Source organism: Chenopodium quinoa, unplaced genomic scaffold (assembly GCF_001683475.1).
Source record: "Chenopodium quinoa cultivar QQ74 unplaced genomic scaffold, ASM168347v1, whole genome shotgun sequence".
NCBI lineage: Eukaryota > Viridiplantae > Streptophyta > Magnoliopsida > Caryophyllales > Amaranthaceae > Chenopodium > Chenopodium quinoa.
Genome location: NW_018743510.1, coordinates 3803893 through 3820262, shown reverse-complemented (window position 1 = coordinate 3820262; position 16370 = coordinate 3803893). Strand labels below are relative to the sequence as shown.

The 16370-nt window shown below is 35.3% G+C and overlaps 1 protein-coding gene across 3 annotated transcripts; it reads left to right on the top strand.

Annotated features, from left to right (window-relative positions):
- Positions 1–236: 236 nt before the first annotated feature.
- On the top strand, positions 237–11874 carry LOC110739752 (ribonuclease J-like). Of its 3 annotated transcripts, none has more exons than XM_021920227.1 (17): positions 237–536; positions 1837–2065; positions 2174–2297; positions 3601–3657; positions 3900–4091; positions 5032–5109; positions 5558–5740; positions 5875–5955; positions 6703–6768; positions 6893–6985; positions 7526–7651; positions 8090–8203; positions 8326–8421; positions 8666–8763; positions 8860–9317; positions 9906–10249; positions 11194–11874. In XM_021920227.1, exons 1-17 carry the CDS (start codon positions 425–427, stop codon positions 11275–11277), a joined length of 2535 nt encoding a protein of 844 aa, XP_021775919.1. In that variant the 5' UTR covers positions 237–424; the 3' UTR covers positions 11278–11874. The 3 variants fall into 3 exon arrangements, with proteins under 3 accessions (XP_021775919.1, XP_021775918.1, XP_021775920.1); XM_021920226.1 differs by having other exon boundaries at positions 238–536; positions 9825–10249; XM_021920228.1 differs by lacking the exon at positions 237–536 and having other exon boundaries at positions 1936–2065; positions 2174–2283; positions 9825–10249.
- The last annotated feature ends 4496 nt before the right edge of the window (positions 11875–16370 follow it).

Sequence of the window (16370 nt, the reverse complement as noted above, 5' to 3'; positions counted from 1 at the left end):
CTTATTTTTTTTTTTTTTATTATTATTACTTAATCAATTTCGATAAGATCTTTTGTTTAAGGCTAATATATCAATTTATCATTTATTCATGTTGTTACAAACTTACAATTTACAAGTTCAAAATTGGGATGATCACGTGGTAGGAGAGAGAAAATCCAAGTAAAGCACGTGAGGAGGCAAGTCCGCCATCACTGTCTAAAACAGTCTAAAAACCTTGAAATGAAACTAGAGCTTAAGCCTTAAACGATAAGAGAGATATTTTCAATTTTCACCCTCTTTTTCTCTCTTTCTACTTGTATAATCTATCCATTCTTTCTCAAACGCCTGCTTCCTTCCTTGCTTCATTCTTCAACCCCTTCGCTTCTCTCTTCTCTCTTCTCTCTCCTCCCTCCTTGTTCTTACTGTAGAAGGGCAAGGTTTAACAATGGCGGCTTTTACTGCTGTTTCAATTTGTCCTTGTTCCTTATCTTATAGTCCTAATCATTTCAAAAACCGCTACATTTCCTGTTCTCTTGGTTCTTCTCGTGCCAACTTAAGTACGTTTTCTTTAATTCTTTATTAATTTGTTTTTTATTGTTATTGTTTAATTTGGTTGAAAATTTAATTTGGGAATTTTTGTATTGGACTAGGTGTAAGTGGGTTGAATTTGGTTTCTTGTTTAGTGGTAGTTTGTGTTTCTTTGGAGTTTGGAGGTACTTTTTTAGTAGCTTGTATAGCTTGTAAAGGATTTTGAATTTGTTTGTCTAATCTATTATACACGAGACAAGCTACTAAGTTAGGTAATGACGGTAATGGCAACACCCTCGGTTACCATTACACACGAGACAAGCTACCCAACAGGCCCGTAAAGTCATTACCATTCCCGTCATTTTAGGTTGAATTTGTTCACTTGGTCGTAGGTTGCTAATGACTTTGCGGGCCTGTTTGGTAATGACGGTAATGGTAATGCCCTTGATTATAGCGTCGTCTTCTTCATGAATTTTCATTATCGCTTGATACCCAATTTAGAGTGGTGATGTAACTTTGTGAAGAAAACATAAATTTTGGGATGAATTTGTGTTATCATAGACATCGCCATCTATTCTTTATTGTCTGAATGGGTTGTAAGTGAGGTGTAATTTTCTCTAGAGGAGATGGTAAAGCAAGGATGCAAGATAGACTTTGTTCTAAGAGGTGATTAATGTATGTTGTTTCCTTGAACAAGTTTTTCTGGACCAAATTATTGATGCAAGATTTGTGCATGTTACTAAGTTAAATGTGTTTGGAAGTTCAAATTCGAACTTGTAGACTAGAGATAATGAGATGTCACTTATCTTCTCTCAGGATTAATGAAATGATTTATAGACTTACATCAGGAGTATTCCCTCGAGAATTTATTGCTTTTCCTTTTCCTTTTTGGGACTAATTGGATTTTATTATAATAGAAAGAAGAAGTTTACCGAAAAACTTTGAAAATTTTGCACAGTCACTTCCTGGATGCAGGTTTTCATTTTAAGTGTCTGATTGATAGAGCTATGTACAAAAGAGCCAGAGTTTTCTTACTGCTCACAAAGAACCCATTTAGGGCAGTTATAATATAAGAGGAATATTTCTCCGTTATATATATATATATATATATATATATATATATATATATATATATATATATATATATATATATATATATATATATATATATATATATATATATATATATACTTGTTTGGAAATGACATCTACTAAGTTTTTACTGCACCTGTGAGGTTCTTGAAAAGTTTAGTCTAAACTAAGACCATTGGCCATGTGCCAATATCATTCTCGTTCGTGTAATTCTTATATTTGTTGGTCTAATTTCAGGCACAGATACAACAAAAGTACCGCGCAAAAGACATGTAAGGCTTGAAGGTGCTAGGAAAAGTATGGAAGATTCTGTAAAGCGAAAAATGGAGCAGTTCTTTGAAGGTCCCACTGGCCCGCCTCTACGTGTTCTACCAATTGGTGGTTTGGGTGAAATTGGGATGAACTGCATGCTTGTCGGCAATTATGATCGTTATATTCTAATTGATGCAGGAATTATGTTTCCAGAGTAAGTGTTTATGCACCACTTTTACAGTCCACCACCTTCTGCACTTGTAACTAAGGGTATTAGTTGAAATGCTAATCTAGTCTCCTTGATCTAATTTTCTTAATGCAGCTTTGATGAGTTTGGTGTTCAAAAGATTATACCTGATACCACTTTTATAAAAAGATGGAGCCACAAAATTGAAGCTGTTATTATTACACATGGGCATGAAGATCACATTGGTGCGTTGCCTTGGGTAAAGTTTCTTTCTGTTACTTGAAGTTGGTTTTTAATAGATCTTGTTGTCAAAGTTAAATGATTTCTTGGAAGCTAGTATCATCCTAGTCTTGACCGGAAGAGTTGCAATTGCACTTATGTTAATGCTATATTGTTTCATTTACTCGATTACTTATGAAATGCTAGTTGCACAAGGAATTTGCAAGTTTGAATCTTTCTAATCAACTCTTTGATTGCGACTTTAAGTTATGTATATTGGTAAGACTATGAAAGAAATCATTTTGAAGTATTTTTGACGCTATAATCTAATAAAAATGCCTTTTCCATATCGCAATTTTGCACCCAAAAGATTAACAATTTAGACTTACCTCAATGTCCCTAAAGAGGGTCTTTCCCCGTTCTCCCTTCCCATGTCAAGGTAATTGTGAGTATTTTTCAGATGTGAACAGCCATATTTCTGTTCACTATTAATATGAAGGCTCTAACTGTTGTATATGAACAATTTTACACTGTTAAATTAGAGAGGGAGAAAGGGGAGTTTGGTTGGGGGGGGGGGGGGGGGTGTGTGAAGGGGTGGGGTGGGGTGGGCAGATGAAAGTAGTGCAAGGCTTCGTTTTCTTCTCCTAAAATAAGGTATTCTGGTCTGAATTGGTTTGGTCTGGTTTGATTGATCTTTTGTCCCTTTTGGCACTATTTTATAATCTTTTTTTTTTTTTTTAAATAATTAATTTTTTTTTTATCCGAAGGCACCAACCATTGTGTTTGAACAATTTTACACTGGTTAGGGACATCAGGAGGGGAGGGGGTGGGGGGATGAGAAAAGTACAATGCTTTGGTCTCTTTTCCAAAAATAAGGTGTTTCATTTTGAATTTATATGGTTTGATTAAACTTTGACCATTTTTTGACACTAGAGTATAAGAAATAAAAGTATTATGCTGGATTATCTTAGATACGACGCAATGTATATATTCCAAAAAAAACTGTCATAGCTTTTATTAACACAGAATTAAAATATATGGTAACAAGAATACATAGTAGCTCTTAAAGCAATTTTAACATGAATATGTAGTAGTTCCAAAAGCAATTTGCAGAGTATAGAGCCTAAGTAGAGAAATGCATAAAATACATTGGGAAAGTTAATAATCAAATTAACCTATTTGAAACATACCTAAAGAGAAAGGAGTACAATCATTGTGAACCAATGGTCAAATTATAGTCAAGTTTAGTTAAAAAAAGGTCAACCTTCACAATTTCAGGACAATATTAATTTACTATTTACTGACCAGACCATTTTTTTTTTTTTGTTTTTTTTTGTTCACAGGTTATCCCTGCCTTGGATCCAAGCACACCAATATTTGCATCCTCTTTTACCATGGAGGTATTTGTTACAAACTTTTGCTTTTTCCAAGAAGTACCCCCTCCCCCCTTTCTCCTTATTTTAGTATTTATTGGTCTGGAATTCCTCTCAAGTCTACATATCTAATTGTTTCAGAGTTACCCTCTCTTTGATGAATATTTTTCCTGTGAGGAGAGCTTTACTTATAGATATTGTGATTTGTGCTGCTCTATGATAAAATTCAAATATTTCGAAAATTCACTGCCTTTTCTGTTCTTGAGCAGCTTATAAAGAAGCGTCTGAAAGAGTTTGGAATCTTTGTCCCATCTAGATTAAAGATGTTTAAAACTAGGAGAAGGTTCACTGCGGGGCCATTTGAAATAGAACCCATCAGGGTTACCCATTCAATACCTGATTGCTGTGGATTAGTTATGCGCTGTAGTGATGGTACAATATTCCACACTGGTGATTGGAAGGTATTATATCCTACTGATGTCTACTATATTAAGTTCTTCAAAAGGGTACTGATGTGTACACTAAGACCACTATCAGCAGTGAGGGAAAAAAAAACTCCTCAATCTCTCTCTACCCACTTTCTCACTCCTCCAACCCAATTTCCCTCATCAAATGATTTTTTCACCACACCAATGAGGAAAAAAAAAAACTCCTCAATCTCTCTCTACCCACTTTCTCACTCCTCCACTATACCCCACCATAATACACATCATCTTTTTATTTTATCTTTATTTTGAAATATTGTTTATACTACATAATTAATTTTCCAATACAATTAAAATATGTAAAAATAATTTATTTTTTAATTACGTTTAAAAATAATTTAATAAAAATATGTAAAAATAATTTTTTTTTGTAAGAAATAATTATAATAATAAGAAGAAGAAGAAATTGAGAGAATATGTTAATTTCTCTAATTTATGAGATTTTTTTAAATTATATCAAAATATATCAAAATGCATGTCTATTTATAGAGAAAAAAATTTTATGACCGTTGGTGTATTTTTTTTTTTTTTTTAAAAATATTTACAAAATATAACCATTGTAAAAAAGGTACAAAAATTCTGATTGGCTGAAGCACTGACACGTGTCACCCTCCCATTGGCTGGGCTGACGCGCGTCAGTGCCAGCCATTTAATTTTTTTTTTTTTGCTTCGTGTACTGTTCATTGCTACCAGAAAAAAAAAAAAAATGTATTGCTTGTGGGCCCCACGCGTGCACTGTTCATTTAGAAAAACCCTCAACTCTTGAGGGTTTTTTTTTTCCCTCACGGTTGAGGGTTTTTTCCCTCACTGCCGTGGTGCTCGGTTTTTTTTTTTACACCCTTATTTTTACTCGTGAGGGTTTTTTTCCTCACTGCTGGTAGTGCTCTAAGCATAATCTGAACTATTTACTGTTTAGATTGATGAGAAACCTGTAGATGGCAAAGTTTTTGATCGCCTGGCATTGGAGGAGCTTGCAAAGGAAGGAGTTACATTAGTAAGTTTGCTTAAGTTACTCTGCTAGTCTGCTTACTGTGTAGATTGATGAGAAACCTGTGGATGACCATCTAATTTATTGCTTGTTGGTTACTCTACTTGTATGCTTAAGTTGGCTGGATAATATTTAATTTTAGAGAGTGAGCCACCACATCTAGTGCAGCTTCTAGATTAGATATGAATTCAAATAATATGTTTCTTTGATATTGTGGTAGTCACTCTGCTCGTCCAGTCTGTAGAAGTTGTATAAATTTAACTTGATGGCAGTTGCTTCAAATGTGTTGGACAGGGGACCTTGACACTTTTTCTTATTTGTATAGTTTATGTGATAAGTAATGGCTGCTTCAATTTTTTTTTTCCCATAGATAGAATTAATGGTAATGTTGTTGCATTAATAGTCAGTATTTTATTCAAACTGGAAGTATCAACCAACCACCTTTTGATTGTAGATGATGAGTGATTCAACAAACATCATGTCACCTGGGAGGACTATTAGTGAAAGTGTCGTAGCAGATGCACTCCTAAGGCATATCTCATCAGCCAAAGGAAGAGTGATTACTACTCAATTCGCATCTAATATACATCGCCTCGGAAGTGTAAAAGCAGCAGCAGATGCCACAGGTCGAAAGTTGGTATGCATCTTTTAAAGTTCTTAGGATACACTTGTCACTTGGTACTTTGGTAGTGTTTTACTGTAATATGTAGCCTTAACAAATTTCAAGGCATACATGTAATGGGCATTCAACACTGTGTTTTGTCCTAATAGGTCTTTGTCGGAATGTCATTAAGAACATATTTGGATGCTGCTTGGAAGGATGGGAAGGCACCTATTGATCCATCTACTCTGGTAAACTTATTGGAGATTTTTTATTTTTTTTTTTTATTTTTTTTTGTGCAATTCTTTAAAAGTGGTGTTTACTAGATATTATAATAACTGGGAAGTTCAGTGCTTTTCAAAGCTCATATAGTCATACCCAACCAAATCTAACACCACACACAGACACACAGAAAATGAATGGTATTATGCTGCTGATCTATGCATATAGTGGATCAACTATTCCATTGAATTCAGGGTTCATTGGCAGAACTAGAGGTGGACGGGGGTTATCCATGGCCGCCACCCTTATATATTACAGTATCTATTAGTTGTTGAGACAGATTGCAGTTGGAAATCTTGGCAAAGTTGGTTCGTTTTGGGAATTTAAGTCTTGAACCCATTTGATGAGCTGTGCTTGATGCTTATAATGGACATTTTAAGCTCTCTTTCTTTTTCTGTCTTTAACACGGACCATAAAGTTCTCCATTGTGCATCTTCAAGTTCTTATTCTTTGTATATTCATTTTAAAAGATTTATTACCTTATTTCTGTATTAAATGGTTTCAACTTTTAGATACTTTGATGATACATGAAATATGTAAATGTGCCCCCCCTTGTATACATCTTCTGGTTGCGTCACTGATAGGTCTGGAATTTTTCCTCAGTGGTCGTCTATTATATCTGGTAGATAACTTTAGCCAGACTCACCTTCTATCACTATTCTTCTAAGAGATAATGTCTACATGCTCTTTATGCCTCGTGCTCTAATTCTTCTCAGGTTAAGGTTGAAGATATTGATGCCTATGCCCCAAAAGATTTGTTGATTGTTACAACTGGCTCTCAAGTGAGTAATAAAATGATTTCCAGCTTCTGTCATTATTGAATGTTGTCACTTTGGCTCCATTGTAGTTCATTGTTCTTTCTTTTGGCTTCTTTTTGGGTTATGACAAAGTATATTGTTGTGTCAGGCAGAGCCACGTGCTGCTCTAAATCTCGCATCATTTGGGAGCAGTCATTCCCTAAAGTTGAGTAAAGAAGATGTTATATTATACTCTGCGAAGGTAAATTTTGGAAACATTTGGTGCGGGCGACATTATACTTCAGACAATCTTGTAATGGCTTTTTTATTTTAATCAGTATTCATCTTCATTATTGTTTGATTCGAGCTTTTTTTTTTTTTTTTTTTTTTTTTTTTTTTTTTTTTTTGTAAATAAAAAAACACTATACTCTATCTAAGATTTGTTTCTACCCTTTCCTTTTTCTTATGTTCCAAATTAGTTTTAACACTAATATTAAGGATAGGTCCTAGTGGCCTATTATTATTTTAATACATCTTTCTTTCCAGTGCCAAAAGGTTAGGATTCCACTCTCTCACGTTCAACAAAAATCATCCCACTTTCATCTATCACATTTACTTCCACTTTATAATAAAAAAACCCCATTATCTTCTTTTGCATCTACTTTTCCATTAATTTGACATTTGATTATTAAACAACTTATCACCTAAAACCATGTGCATTATGGGGTAATCATTTTATTTGAAATAATTGAGGTATTACTAGTATGTGTTTGTGTGCTTATTCTATTCCTATGACTTACAGGTCATACCAGGAAATGAAAGTAGGGTGATGAAAATGTTCAATCGTATATCAGAACTTGGATCAACATTAGTCATGGGTAAAAATGAAATGTTGCACACTTCTGGTCACGCATATCGTGAGGAATTGGTAATTTTCTTTTGGGAATCCACTTTAATGTTCTTAGATCTCCCTATTTGGTTTTCAACTTCCATCAGAATTTTTACACATCTACAAAGAACTTGAGATTTTGATAATTAACAAATGGGAAACATGAAGGGCATTATTATTGACGTAGTTTCTCTCTTCTACCCCATGTATAGAAAATTTTCATAGTCTATGCATGAACTATTGAAACTTCCAATTTTTGGGGTACTGTTGTAAGGATAATTGAATTTGACAATTTACAAATTGTTTTTAAGTGGCCTATTAATTGGCTGTCAAATCATAATAACATTACTGCAATGCATTGTGTGATCTAATTAAAAATAAAAAAGCAATTTTGCAATTAGATACTAGTTTCCTATGTATGTCATATTCTGATTTGTAGTGCACTATGTTTTAAAAAGTTAAATATTGCTTTTTAAGGCGGAAGCACTCAAGATTGTCAAGCCACAGCATTTTCTTCCCATTCATGGTGAGCTATTGTTCCTTAAAGAGCATGAACTGCTTGGAAAATCAACTGGTGTTAATCACACTACTGTAAGTTTTGTATCTCACTTTGACATAATTATTACTATAATACTGAGCTTTAATAGTTTGAGACAGACTGTCAATTCATCAATTGTCTAGATCATAGATTATACTCTATATACTTTTTTCAGGTGATAAAGAATGGAGAGATGCTTGGAGTGTCTCACCTAAGGAATCGAAGAGTGTTATCGAATGGGTTTGTTTCTCTGGGCAAAGAAAATTTGCAGGTAATAGATTTTGTGGTCTGAGGTCCATTTAGAGGATTAATATGTTGTTTTCCCTCACCAAGGACACCAACCATCTACCTCACGTATTGACTCGTGAAGTGTCCAATTTTAAGATTAAGGTTGGATTTCTTGTGCCAGCTGTCATGTGTTGGTGAGGGAGTATGTTGATTTGGTTCTCCTGGGAACCAACTTGCCTTTTTGCTACTTTTTGTTGTTGTAACTTATGGGTGTTTTGTAATCACAGTTGATGTATAATGATGGTGACAAAGCTTTTGGCACATCTGCTGAACTTTGTATTGATGAAAGAATGAAAATTGCTACAGATGGTATATTAGTGATCAGGTAGGATGGAGATTAGATAAAATTGATTACTGAGTTGTGATTTTATAAGTTAATGCATTAACACTGCCTAACTATATTATTTATCTTGTGGTAAAGCATGGAGATTTTACGCCCTCAGGCTGCAGAGGGTTTTACAGAGAAGTGCCTGAAAGGGAAAATAAGAATAACCACACGGTGCTTATGGCTAGATAAAGGAAAGCTTTTAGATGCCCTGTACAAAGCTGCACATGCTGCACTGTCTAGCTGTCCTGTAAATTGTCCTCTTTCACATATAGAGCGGACAGTTTCTGAGGTATTAAGAAAAGTGGTGAGGAAGTACAGTGGGAAAAGGCCTGAAGTAATTGCGATTGCCACTGAAAATCCAGTAGCAGTTCTTTCTGAAGAAGTCAATGGACGGCTATCTGGAAAGTCACATACTGGCTTGAATCTATCAGGATTACGCAAGGCATTCGATGGACAGCAGCAAAAGAAAAATTCTGGAAGATTACAAGATGAGGAAGACGAAGGTTATGTTTCTGTAGCTAGTAGTAGCTCCTCACAGCTGGAGTCTGAAGGTTGTCCTCTTCCCTTTTGTATCACTCTGTATATGTGCACACCTGAAGTCCTGAATTATTATTTGGATGTATATAACATGAACTTATTGAGCTGGTTTTCTGTGTCAAAATAGTCTTTTACTTGGGCTTTTCCTCGTCCCTTTCAAAATTTATATGACCCGCTTCTGCATTTTACTAAAAAAAACTCACTTTTGCTAGCGTAGGAAATTTTACACCTTCATTGTGAACTTTCTACGCCTGTATGTTGAGTCAATACTTGCAAGAATTGGACCGAAAAATATACTCGTTCGTGATCAAATTATCTTGTTACTACTTAGTATTAACCTAAATAATGGTCAAAGTTGGCTAATTAATATTGTCGTTTTTATTTGAAGGAGAGGGATGTTATGCAAGTAATAAGCTGCTTGCACCATTCAACCTTCAAAATTCAGAACTGAGATGACATGGATTAAGGCCTTTATTCAAATCCTCTAATAATTTCCTTGTTCTTAATTCTGCTGGATGCAGATGATAATGAATTTGATAGACTCCTTAGAAAGGTTGATGCTGCTGCTTCTACTTCTGATATAGAAGTGGACTCTACTGCAGAATCTGGGGATTCAGATGGTTTGCTAGAAAAAAGTGGTGACACTTCTAGTTTGCTGGAGAAATCAACAGACAGAAGCAGAGGTATGGAAGTTAGTGAAGGGGAATCTGATGAGACAACAACTCATTCTTCAAAGCGCTCAAAGTCAACAACACGTAATAAATGGAAGCCTGAAGAGGTTAAAAAGTTGATAATGTTGCGTGGAGAGTTACATGACAGGTTCCAGGTTGTAAAAGGGCGTATGGCACTTTGGGAAGAGATATCATCAAGTCTTTTGGCTGATGGCTACAATAGAACACCTGGACAATGCAAATCCTTGTGGACTTCTCTGGTCCAAAAATACGAGGTTTGTTCTTGGATCTCCTTTCAGTATAGTTACACCCTCTTATCTTCTCACTTGGGCACACATATTGAAGAAAAGTATGTCTTGAGCAAAACTGTTACACTAATGTATTGTGAGACACTAAAAGTTATCCCAGATAATTTAAAAAGTGACCTTTATGATAACTTTGCCAGTCAGATGATTAGGAATAGTCAAATTGGCTGGCTTGCTCAGTTGCGCAACTTAGCTTTTCATTCATTTGCATTGAAATTATATACTCCATTCTTTTTCAGGCTTCCTACTTTCATCATGTTTTCATTTGCATTGAAATTGGATGTTTGTTCAGCTTGTTTTCATTTGTTTGCGGGTCTTGAGCTCTGCTTAGGCTAGGGTTTTAAGGACATTTGCATTTAAGCTTTTCTATCATTTGCATTGAAATTATATACCCTGCACCTAGCGCCTCATTGATTAAGAGCACCTAAGGCACACCTTTTTTTTTACCCCGCACCTAGCGCCTCATTGCCTCTACTTTCCTACGAACCAACATATGGTTTGTTCCATGTTGGTTTGACCCATGCAATGGCCACATTGGCCAGCTCAGCAAGACACGTCCGATGAACCTCATGCTGTGCCAGTCAGAGACAGAGTTTGGCACAATGGCCTGGTGTGGCACTTTGTCATGTCTACTTTCGAATTTTGGATCTTAGTAGACTTTTTTTTGGTTGGGTACTTGGGTAGGAGGGGAGAGAGAAGGGGGAGGGGGGAAGCTTTTCTTCCTGTATGCGTGTTAATTAAAGATAAGAGTTTAAGGATCCTTTCTTTACTGATCAGATGCTTATACATCTCCCTGAGTTCTTGGCCATGGGTTACACTCAACTTATAGCTGTAGAGAAAATATATACGAGTATATATATATGCTACTTCTTCAGTTATCAGTTTGATTGTGGTCACTGATTTTTCTGTTGCAGGAAAGCAAAAATGACGAGAAGAGCCAGAAAAGTTGGCCTTACAAAATTCGACTATCCAATTTGGAAGAAGTGGTGAACTCGTGAACTAGTCGATATATTATCTAATAACAAGATTGCTTTTTGATGAGCCTCCTATTACTAGTTACAAAGATTCGACTATTGCCATGATGGCTTCTGAGTTCTGAGGGGCACATATACTGCACGGTGCAAATATGATGGCTGACGCAGAGGGATGGAGCAAGCTAAATTCTTATCTGTTTATTAGTGCCTTAAGTTTGTACAGGAATTTAGAACAAGGTGAAATTGATCCATTTTTGACAGGATTACTGCAGCGTATTAGCTTCTTTTGGCTGGGTCATTTTCAGTGTTCCTGGTTTCTTGGTTTGTTCCAATTTGGAGCATTGCTATGTTGATAATTTGGGATACTATCCCTGAAAATGAATCACAATGGGTGAGGGAAGTGATTCCACCCCTCCATCACTGCAAAGAGTGATGGTTTTTGGGATAAAGCAATATAAGTATCAACACACAACCAAAGCAATTGAGGTTTTGGAACGCACTCAACACGTCATGCACCTTGGTGATGTTGCTCCTCCGCTTGATGTAAAGTTTACATATTTATAACATTAGAATTAGAATTAAATAAGAAAAAGCATACTGTATACAAAGTATTAAAGATAATCAGGCTGCACAATTGTAGCGTACCAATTGATAGAAATTATCTCCAACACGAGCTTAAGATCGGAGATGAACAATCTAGACTTCACTCTATCACAAATGTAATGATGCATACACTGAAAACTACCGTTTTCTTGCCCTTCTAGGCTTCAAGGTTGGAAATATAAGCTAGCACTACATTTAAAGACGAAGAAGTTTCGTGAAACTGCGGACGATATATATTCTTTTATAGGCTTTGTTAGTCAAAACTGTTGTGGTTATCCAGTCCAATTTGCAATCACAAATTCTTATGTGGCTGGCCAACCATTATAGGGTTTACCCGGTTAATGTTCAGGAGTTGCTTTCAAAGTTATAGGGGTTACTTCGTCAGTGTTATAGGAGTTACTCAATCAGTGTTAAAGGGTTACTCGGTCAGTGTTTTAGGGGTTACTTTGCACTTTTACAAGCGGACACACGGCGGCTGGCTGCACACAAGACGCACTGATTTGCAATACTCTTATATTGCTTTTAGACACATGTATTGTGGGCTCTTATGTTGGACTTGTTATGTCTTATGTTTGGGTCCATATTTGGCATGGGTTTTGTGGCTTCAAAGAGAAGCTTTATGAGGCTATTATGCTATAGAATACTCATCAATTTGCAGAAGAACACACGCAAAAAAATAAAAGGAAAGAGTGAGGGTTTCAAGAGTAGGAATGACAACGAATCGGATTCGGGTCGGATGGTACTAAATCCAAATCCGAATCCGATCTGTTGGACTTGGGTCCGAATCCAAATCCAAATCCAAATCCGATTGACCCGAGTTCGAGTCCGAATCCGACTCATATTTCAAGGATTCGAATCCGATTCGTTTACACAGACATCCAGATTAATCTAAGTACATTTTTTTTTTAGAATAATGTGTTCTTACTTATAATTGTTTGTATTCTCTCTAATAAATTATTTTTACATCATATTAGTGCTTAAAAATTAGAAAAAACCTAGGATTTAAAATCTAAACATAAGGTATGTAAATTACTTTGTATAGTTTATATTTGCTACTAAGTACTAACAAACAAGAAATCGTGCCAAAATATAAATGGCTACTAGCTTATCCTCATACAACAACATAGTAAATTTTAAAATGTCTTGCAATACGTATTCAGACTCGGTTGGACTTCGCGCAGAGTCCAAGTCCGACCGAGTTCGAGTCCGATCCGCCTCCTATTTGGATTTGGATCTATTATGTCAGATTCAAATTCAGACTATTTTCAAACGGATTTGAATCGGATTTTTTTTCTTCAGGTCGAATTCGAATCGAACTTTGATTGAGTTGCAGCCCCTATTCAAGAGTATCCATTTTTGGACTTTTCAGGACGACTTTCAAAAAATCGCTTATTGCCGGATATTCCACCGTTGGATCGTGCTCAAATTTGGTCAGATTATTCCTAATATCAAGGGCTTTATTTTGGACTATTGGATCGTTGTTTTGAGCTCTAGTTTAGTCGAAATTGTCTCTGCACGGAATTGCTGTTTTAGGTGAAATTCTACTCCTTTCATTCTCTAATTTTAATCTCTTATTGTTTGTTGTTGTTGGTGGGTTGTGAATCCTCTGTAAATTGATTTGGGGTTCTTTTGCCTTAATTTATCAATAAGAGAAGTTAAGGTGGACTCTTTAAATGGTCCCGTGGTTTTATCTTCACATCGAAGAGGTTTTCCACGTATAATTTATGTGTGTTAATTGATATCGTTTCTTCCTTGTATTGCTGGTGTTATTGTTCTTTTACTACTACATTGTTGCTGATTTGGTTTTGTGATTTGGTTGTGTGAGAATTTTGGGTTGATTGGATTAAATTGGTGGTTGACTGTTATGTGTGTGAAATTGTGAGTGTTGTAGTGACCCCCTTTCGATCCATATAACTTGGTATTAGAGACAGAGTTTAATTTGTCACATTATGAAGTCGAGTAGTAGTAATTCGATGGTTAAATTAACATCAACTAATTACTGAATTTCAAGAGCTACGATGGAAGACTTGTTGTATTGTAATGACTTACATGATCCGATTGAAACTACCATAAGAACAAATGGTTGTATTGTTGAACCAGCGAAACCTGAAAAAAATGGATGATACAGATTGGGTGAAGTTTAAAAGGAAGACTTTAGGGACTATTAGACAATGAATGGATATTGTAGGCGTCGCTCGAAATGCGCCTATGTTATGTCGAGCATACGTGAATATGCTTGGCAATCATAGGAGGTTGAAATCGACATATATATAACGATAGGGACGAAAAAGTAGGGAGCCGCCAACAAGTTTTTAAGGAACTTGTAAATCGTTCATGGATCATTAAAGACAACCACGAAAAGGGACAAAACCGAAGGCAACAACGATTTGATCCATGAAGGTTACACCGCGTTCATAATCCATGAGATTACTAACTCCATAGTGGTCCTGAACCATAACTGGATATTCGGGGATGATGATACAAAATGAGTCATGAACCCAATGCCGCCCGTATTGGCCTCTACTTGATTCTTATAGTGACATGTATATATTGCAACCCAAGTGACATACAAACAATATTCAATTCGCTCCAAACTAATTGATTTAAGTTAGTTGAATATTTAATGCACACATAAATCTATTTATTGTGATCACTTGAATTAAGCAACAAGATTATTGGGAACCTATACTGGTTGCTCAAATTATCTTATTAAGCATGATTTTCAATTACATATTTCCAATCAAACATGTAATATAGGTGATCAAAACAAATAAAAATAAATCAAATAAAATAAGCATGCATAGAAATATTGAAAGCAACTAGATAATAATTAGTTAACGAATTAAAAGCGTCCTAAACATGATACTAAATAATTAAATTATTAATAAAAACCTAGGCATGATACTAACAAGATTAATATAACGCCTAAACATGTCACTAATAATTAAAAATTAATTCCTAAACATGATACTAGTAATCAAAGCAATAAAAACAATTAAAGTAAATAAAACAAAGAGAATTAATACTCACTCCGAGTGTGCAACTTTGAATACTACATCATGAACAAACCGTTAGTAACTTCAATAAAAATAATAAATCAAAAGAGTTAAATTAAATTAAATTAAAGAAAACAAATTAAATTGAGTTTAGATTGAAACCCTCAGGGTTCATGATCAACTTTTCACGCCGTGGACCGCCGATAGAGCATCGGAGTGAATTATTGATGTCTAGGAGCACTTGAAGGAGGAATTTTGAAAGGTTTAAAAAGAAGAAAGATTAAGAGAATAAGAGTTTTAGAGAGAATATGAGCAGAAAAACCATTTTTCATAACCCCGAAAGGCTACAATTATATAGGAAAAAGTCTGAGAAAAGATAGAGCCAAAATAAGAGAACCAACGCGCCACGTCAAAAACTGTCGCCCCGCGTTGGTTTTCGTCGCGTAGCGACAATTTTGGTGCGTGGCGCCGGATTTCAGTTTTTTTTTACAGTTTTTGTTTTTATCATACCTTTTGATCTCGAAGTCGGATTAAGGCATATAATATATTGTTGGAAATCTCTATAAGTATACTTTCCAATCCAATTAGAATTAGGTCAATATATTATTTAGATAAAAAGATATGGTCAAAATAGTGCAAGGGTGTCGGTTTTGGATAGAGTTTGGTATTTTTATCATATCTTTTTCGTTATAGCTCTGAATTGGGATTATGACATATCATTGAAAATCTTATTTCAAGGGATATCCATCCATGTAAGATTTGGATAAAAATTATGAGTCAAGAAATCCAGATTTTCTCGGTTTCGGGATTGCAATTATGAAAAGATAAAAATAGGCCGGGCTAGGATATGTGGATTTTGGGTAAAAAAAAGTGGTTTGGGCTATTAAAATGACTAGAATGGCTTATGAAATGATAGAAAATAGAAATTACATGAGTTTCTAAGCAAGAATCAAGTACTCCTTTCTTTCAATACTCTACTCGAACCAAATGATGATGAAAGGTTTTCCTCATCATCAAGTTTCGGTCGAGGAGACATTTTTAGGTGTATACAGATATTAGCATATTTAACCATGTGTCATAGGAGTCCAACCCATATGATTTGTAGAAGAAATTGGAAGATATTTATGGAAGGAAGGCTGCACATAACAAAGCTTCATTAATTAATTAAGAAACTAGTTAATTTGAAATTGAAGGGTAGGAAGTTAGTTTCTAAGCATCTTAATTACTTCCAGGATATTATTAACATGTTGATTACTATGAAGATTGTTCCTAATGATGAGTTACATGCTTTGTTCTTGTTGAGTTCTTTGCCAGATAGTTGGGAAACCTTGGTTGTGACTATTAGTCCGAATGGTGAGATATCTTTGAATGTGATCAAAGAGAGCATGTTCGATGAAGAAATTAGAAGAAAGAAGATGGGAGTTGATGACTCACAAGCTCTTGTTATTGAGAACAGAGGAAGAGGCAAGAGTACGGGTCCCAAAGGCCATGATAATTGAAGGAGTAGGTTCAAACCCA

Coding starts and splice junctions, on each gene's coding strand:
- LOC110739752 (XM_021920226.1), top strand. CDS start 425: ATGGCGGCTTTTACTGCTGTTTCAATTTGTCCTTGTTCCTTATCTTAT. Junction 6,769..6,892: donor TTGTTACAACTGGCTCTCAA/GTGAGTAATAAA, acceptor TTGTTGTGTCAG/GCAGAGCCACGTGCTGCTCT. Junction 8,764..8,859: donor GATGGTATATTAGTGATCAG/GTAGGATGGAGA, acceptor CTTGTGGTAAAG/CATGGAGATTTTACGCCCTC.